Here is a 7,421-nt window from a genome sequence, read left to right as displayed (position 1 = left end):
TTTGTGTGACACTTGAAGAACTTCCTAGAGTTCCAATAGTAGTGCATGTTGTTATATTGATGTCTGTATACTCATTTAAAATTTTTATAATGACTAACTATTTAAAATCATTTTTTGAGGAGGTCAGAACCATGTTTTGTAGAGTGAAAGAAATTTCACATTTGTGTTGATAACTCAAGTGAATACACATACTTTAGCACAAGACTGTTAATCATAGAGTAGGAGGAAAAAGATGAATTGTGGTGACAGGTGTGGTTAAATATTATGAGGTATAAATATTAGGTGGACTATTTGAAGAATAGATTAAGTAAGCTTATAAAATGAGTCAAAAATTTTATATACTTTTTATCTAAGATTTAAAAATTATATTTCCTCTTCATTTTCTGAAAAAAGAGAATATCTTTTGGAGTATATACTTGAAGGCTTGTTTCACTTGCTGGTTTCTGAGAGTGTAAATGAAAGGGTTTAATAAAGGGGAAACTGAGGTGTAAATAACAGTTACACCTTTGGATAAAGTCACCCTTTCCTTCGCTGTTGGTTTTATGTAATTAAAGATACAGCTACCATAAGTAAGGGAGACTACAATCATATGAGAAGAACACGTAGAAAAAGCCTTTGTTCTTTTCTGAGCAGAGGGGAGTTTTAGAATGGTCTTGATAATGTATGTGTAGGAAAGAATTACTAAAGGCAATGTGATCAGGAGTATTCCAATAGCTAAGGCAAATGAAAGCAATTCCAGTAAATGAGTGTCAGTACAGGAAAGCTGCAGCACGGGGGAAGTGTCACACATGAAATGATCAATTACTTTGGAAGCACAGAAATCTAGTGTCAATCCCAAGGCCACTGGTGGAAATGTAAATAGAAAGCCAGTTGTCCATGAGCTGAATAGTAGTTGGTAACACACTTTGTTGTTCATAATGATGGGGTAATGGAGGGGTTTGCAGATTGCTACATACCGGTCAAAAGACATGGCAGCCAATAGATAAAATTCTGTAATTTCTAATAAGAGGAAAAAGAATAACTGAGATGCACAACTATTGTAGGAAATTATTTTGTTTTTAGTCATGATGCTTATCAGGTATCTGGGAATACAGACTGTTGTCAATGAAGCTTCCAAGAAGGAGAAATTTCGGAGGAAAAAATACATGGGAGTCTTGAGGTGGGGATCTAGCAAGGTAAGAAGGATGATGGATAAGTTCCCAATCACACTCAACACATAGTTTAGGAAGAAAAATATAAAAATCACAATTTGCAATTGTGGGTCATCAGTCAATCCTAGGAGAATGAACTTGATCTCTCTTGACTGATTCCTCATTTCTGATTTGAATATTGTGAAATAGACATAGGAAAATAACTCCAGAAGTGAAAATAAGAGGAGTTTTTAAAAAGGTACAGAGAGAAAAAATAAAAAAACAGTCAAACATGAAAATAGTCAAAAATTTAAATAAGTTAAAAGATATGATCTAATTTCACAAGACAGTTGATACTTAAAACTATAGTATATCAACCTAGGAATCTATAACAGATGATTCCATTTAAACCTTAGTTACGGTAACAAAACTACTTAATTTTTTCTTTTTTTCTATTGGAACTTAAAAGATAACTCAAATTTTAGCTGATCATTTCCAAATGAGCTGAATTCTGTTTCAGTGTTCTAAATAGAACATAAGCTTGACTTTAAATTTATTTTCTATGTGTATTTTAAAAATTATTGAAAAAAAATCTTGTAACATCCAAAAAATTAATACCAATGTTTATATGTAATATTCTTCAAAACTTCTTAGCTCATTAAAATACTTAAAAATTTGTAATATATAGAAATAACTACAGTTACATATTTTCTCTATGATTGAAATATTCTGATATATATTATTATTTTGTTCTGGTGCAGTACTTCTGCATTGTTCCTTTATCTCATTTCACATAATTATTCTTTTTCTTTGGTTTCAAATGCATCAGTCTTCTCATATCAGTTGCATTTAATCATGAAGCTTTTACTATTGCATCTACATAAAAACAGAAAAGTAAATGACAGTTCAAAAGTCAGTGGATTACCTGACTTTTACTTGTGAGAATGTTTTCATTTATGAGCTAGATATTTATTGCAAATTTTAAGTGACTTACCATATCTCAAATACATTCATATAATTTTCCCCTTAGTCAAAAATAAATGATGACAATTCTCTCTGAAGAAGGATTCTAAAAACATATGCATTCTCAAAATTATATACATCTGTTAATTACTTTCAGTTCCACTGCTACTCATTAAAATGACAGAATCCAGATATTACATATAATTAGAATCCTCTTTCAGGCTAGGTAAGATTCATTTTCTGTCTTCTTTTCTCATATATTAAAATGAAGCTGAATGTGTCCATAAAAATTCTAAATGGAAGTGTAATGCTGTAAATGAAAAGATGTTTTGGAAAATCCCTCATATGAAAGGAACCCAAATTTTGTAACAAAGAATTCTTACTTCATATTGTGCACTAACAAAAGGCACAGTTTTATCACTTTTCTCAAAAGACACACAAGGGATTAATTAAAAAAAAAAAAGAAGAAAAGAAAAGTAAATGACCTCTGGAGACTCATGTCAGGAATATCAGTTATGTAAGAAATAAAACAACCACCAAAAACAAGCAAACAAAAAAAGAAAGAAAGAAAAACTGAATTGCTTTAAGCACAAAACTGAATTTCTTTAACTACAAAACAAAACAGATATGCTCCCAAAGAGAACTAGAAATATTTTAAACTCTATACTTAATGCCAAAAGAATTTCAGATATTCCAGTTAGCTGGGACAGTATGATCATTTCTACACATTAAAGTGGTTTATTCCAAAAAGAAACTCTCTCTTGCTTTCTTAGTCAATGTTTGGATTTCACTAACTTGTGACCTATGCCCCAAATTGGAGGTAGAAAACAATACTTAAATGTTTTGCTATTTTTTTAATTTGGAAACAATATAAAATATAACAAAAAATCCAACAAATAGACAATGAATACCTTTTATTCCTGCACCATTTGATGCTCTGTCAATATAGTAGTATGTGTTTATATCAAAAAAGTACATTCTACTAGCAATACATGCTATAACCATTAATGTCAGGACATTAACAATGATACATTATCAACATGAAGTTCTCCAATGCTATTTAAGTTTCACCCGTGACTAAAAATTTTCCTTATAGAAAAAATACAATTTAAAAGTACATGTTTATTTAATTACCATAATGTTTTAGTCTCCTTTAATTTGGAAAGCTCCCTAGTCTTTCCTTAATTTTCAAGAACATTGGTTAATAATTACTTTTTTCTTTTTTTTCTTTTTCTATGTTTTCTTCTTTAAATTGACTCTAAGTACATTTTTTAAAAATTTTAAATCCAGTGTAGTCTACATATACTGTTAGATCAGTTTTAGGTGTACAATACAGTGATACATCAGTTCTATACATTACTCAGTGCTCTTCAAGGTAAGCATGGTCTTTCTCCCCTTCACCTATTTCAGCCATCCCCTCACCCACCTCTCCTCTGATACCCATCACTTACTTGGTTCTTGTAAGTTAAGATCAGTTTTTTGTATCCCTCTCTCTTTTTTTCCTTTGTTCACTGGTTTTGTTCCTTAAATTCCACATGTGAATGAAGTCAAATGGAATTTGTCCTTCTCTGACTTATTTTGCTTAGCATAGTACACCCTATATCCATCGATCTTGATTCAAATAGCTAGATTTCATTCTTATTTATAGCTAAGTCACACACACACACACACATTATATCTTCTGTTGTATTTTTCTATTATATCTTTTTCCTAATCCATTCATCTTCTGAATCTTCTTTATCCATTCAAATCTTCTTCAGCACATCTTCTTTATCCATTCGCCTATCCATGCACACTTGAGTTTCTTCTATATTTTGGCCATTGTAAATAGTGCTGCAAAAGTATGGAGGTGCACATATCTTTTCAAATTACTGTTTTCATATTCTTTGGGTAAATGCCTAGTAGTGGAATTAATGGATCATACGGTAGCTCTAGTTTTAAGTTTTTATGAAACCTCCCTACAGTCTTCATCAGTGGCTACCCCGGTTTGCATTTCAACCAACAATGCATGAGTAGGGTTCCTTTTTCACCACATCCTCACAAACACATTGTTTCTTTAGTTTTTGATTTTAGACATTCTGACAGGTGTGAGATCATATATCCTTTTAGTTTGATTTACATTTCCTTAATGATGAGTGATGTTGAACATATTTTCATATGTTTGATGACCATCTGGATGTCTTTGGAGAAATGTCTGTTCATGTCTTTTGCCCATTTGTTAACTGAATTGCTTGTTTTTCAGTGTTGAGTTGTGTAAATTCTGTGTATACTTTAGATACTAACCCTTTATTAATATGTCATTTGAAAATATATTATCTCCTTTGGTAGATTGTCTTTTAGTTTTATTGATTATTTCCTTCAATGGGCAGAAGCATCTAATTTTGGTGAAGTCTCAATAGTTTATTTTTGCTTTTGCTTCTGTGCCTCAGGAAACATATCAGGAAAAATATTGCTATTTCCAATGTCAGAGAAAATATTGCCTGTGCTCTCTTCTAGGATTTTTATGATTTCAGGGTCACATTTAGGGCTCAAATCCATTTTTTTGTTCGGTGAAAGAAAACCTTTTTTTTTTTTTTTTTCAGTGTAAGAAAGTGGTTTCCTTTCCTTCTTTTGCATATGGCTTTCCAGTTTCCCTAACCTGCAAAGACTTTTCCTATTATGTATTTGTGAAAGAATAATTGAATCATGGGTTTATTCTGGGTTTCTTTATTCTGTTCCATTGATTCATATGTCTACTTTACTGTCAGTACAATACTGTTTGATTACCACAGCTTGGTAATATAACTTGAAGTCTGGAATTGTGATAACTCCAGTTTTGTTCTTTTTCAAGTTTGCTTTGGCTATTAGGGGTGTGTGTGTGTGTGTGTGTGTGTGTGTGTGTGTGTGTTGTTCCATACAAATTTTAGGTTTTGTTTTGTGTGTTTCTTTTTTTGTTTTTTGTTTTTGTTTTTGTTTTGGTTTGGGTTTGTGAAAATGCTGTTACTATTTTCATAGGGACTGCATAAAATGCTTAGATTGCTTTGGGTAGTATAAGACATTTTAATATTTCTTCTTCCAATCCATGAGCATGGGCTATCTTTCCACTGATTGTGTCATTTTCAATTACTTTCATCAGTTTTCTACAGTTTTCAGAGTAGGTCTTTCACCTCCTTGTTTGAGTTTCTTCCTAGGTATTTTATTATTTTCAGTGTAGTTGTAAATGGGATTGTTTTCTTAGTTTCTCCTTCTGTTGTCTCATTATTGGTATATAGAAACACAACATACTTCTGTACATTGATTTTGTATCCTGTGATATTAGTGAATTCATTTATTGGTTCTAGTCATATTTTGGTGGAGTTCTAAGGGTTTTCTCTATGTAGTATCATGTCATCTCCAAGAAGTGAGTTTCACTTCTTCTTTACCAATGTACATGAATTTTATTCCTTTTTCTTGTCTGATTGCTGTAGCTAAGACATCTAGTACTATATAGAATAAATTGTGACACTGGATATTCTTGACATCATCCTGACCTTAGGGGAAAAGGTCTCAGTTTTTCCCCATAGAGTATGATGTTAGGTGTGGTTTTTTGAATATGGTGTATGTTTTGTTGAGGTATGTTCCTTCTACATCTATTTTGTTGAGATTTTTATCATGAATGGATATTATACTTTGTTAAATGCTCTTTTTGCATCTATTGAAATGATCTTTTGATTTTTATTCTTTCCCTTGTTGATGTGATGTATGATGATGTTTGATTGACTTGCAAATATTGAATCATCCTTGCATCTCAGGTATAAATCCCACTTGATCATGTTGAATAATTTTTAAAATATATTTCTGGATTTGATTTGATAATACTGTGTTGAGGATTTTTACATCTATGTTCATCAGAGGTATTGGCCTGTAGTTTTCTTTTTTGTAGTGTCTTTATCTGGCATTGGTATTAGCATAATGCTGTCCTCATTGACTGAATGTGGAAGCTTTCCTTCTTCTGTTTCTTCAAAAAGTTTGAGAAGAATAGATCCTAACTCTTTTTTAAATATTTTCTGGATTCACCTGTAAAGCCGTCTGGTCCTAGACTTTTCATTTGTTGGGATTTATTTTATTGATCCAGTTTTGTTACTTATAATTTGTTTTTTCAAGTTTTCTACTTCTTCCTGTTTCAGTTTTTGTAGTTTATATGTTTCTAGGAATTTATCCATTTCTTTTAGGTTTCCCAATTTTGGGGCATATAATTTTTCATAATATTTCCTTGTAATTCTTCATATTTCTGTGGTGTCAGTTGTAATTTCTCCTCTTTCATTTGTGATTTTATTTGAGTCCTCTTTTTTATGATTAGCCTGGCTAAAGGTTTTTTATTTTTTAAACTTTATTGATCTTTTAAAAAAACACAGCTCCTAAACTGCCTGCCTGCTTTCCTTCTTTCCTTAACTTCCTTGCTTTGCTCCCTCCCTTCCTCTCCCTCCCTCCTTCCCTTCTTCCTTTCTTTTCCTTTCCTTTCCCTTCATTTCCTTTTCTTTCCTTCTTTCCCTCTCTCCCTCTCTTCTTTCCTTTCTTCATAATTTATTTATTTCTGTTTTATTTTTGCTCTAATCTTTATTATTTCCTTCCACAGAGTTTGAGTTTTACTTATTCTTCCTTATCTGGTTTCCTTACATGGAATGTTATGTTGTTTGAGATTGTTCTCACTTCTGAGGTAGGCCTGTATTGATCTAACTTTCCCTCTTAGAACTACTTTTGCTGCATTTCAAAATTTGAAACAGTGTTTTCATTTTCATTTGCTTTCTTGTATTTTTTGATTTCCTGTTTTATATCTTGATTGTACTATTTATTGTTTAATAACATGTTATTTAACCTCCATGCATTTATGCTCTTTCTAGGTTTTTTCTTGTGGTCAATTTCTAGTTTCATAACATTGTGATCAGAAATGATGCATGATATGACTTCAATCTTTCTGAATATATTAATATCTGTTTTCTGGCCTAAAATGTGATCTATTCTGGAGAATATTCAATGTGCTCTTGAAGACAATGTGTATTTTGTGTTGGAATATTCTGAATACACCTGTTAAAAAATCACCTGGTGATTTGGGTAGTACCTGGTAAAAATTATAATCAAAGCTATTATTTCTTTGTTGATTTTCTGTCACTGATCTACCTGTTGATGTAAATGGGTTGTTAAAGTCCCCAAATGTTATTGTCTTACTACTGATTATTTTGTTTATATTTCTTACTAACTGCTTTATGTACTAGGTGCTCCCATGTTGAGTGCATAAATATTTGCAGTTGTTATTGTTTCTTGTGGGATTGTTAGCTTTAGAATTAAATAGTATCCTTTGTCTCCTGTTTC

At 31.5% G+C, this 7,421-nt stretch overlaps 1 protein-coding gene across 1 annotated transcript; it reads right to left on the bottom strand.

The window, feature by feature from the left end:
- Nucleotides 1–376: 376 nt before the first annotated feature.
- On the bottom strand, nt 377–1,348 carry LOC123947199 (olfactory receptor 6C6-like). The gene has a single exon (XM_046013246.1). The coding sequence runs from the start codon at nt 1,313–1,315 to the stop codon at nt 377–379; it is 939 nt and encodes a 312-aa protein (XP_045869202.1). The 5' UTR covers nt 1,316–1,348.
- Nucleotides 1,349–7,421: the final 6,073 nt, after the last annotated feature.

This window comes from Meles meles, chromosome 7 (genome assembly GCF_922984935.1).
Source record: "Meles meles chromosome 7, mMelMel3.1 paternal haplotype, whole genome shotgun sequence".
NCBI lineage: Eukaryota > Metazoa > Chordata > Mammalia > Carnivora > Mustelidae > Meles > Meles meles.
This window is presented reverse-complemented; position numbering and strand designations above follow the sequence as displayed.

Bases quoted from the DNA above. Each gene is read 5' to 3' on its own strand.
- LOC123947199 (XM_046013246.1), bottom strand. From the start codon at position 1,315: ATGAGGAATCAGTCAAGAGAGATCAAGTTCATTCTCCTAGGATTGACT.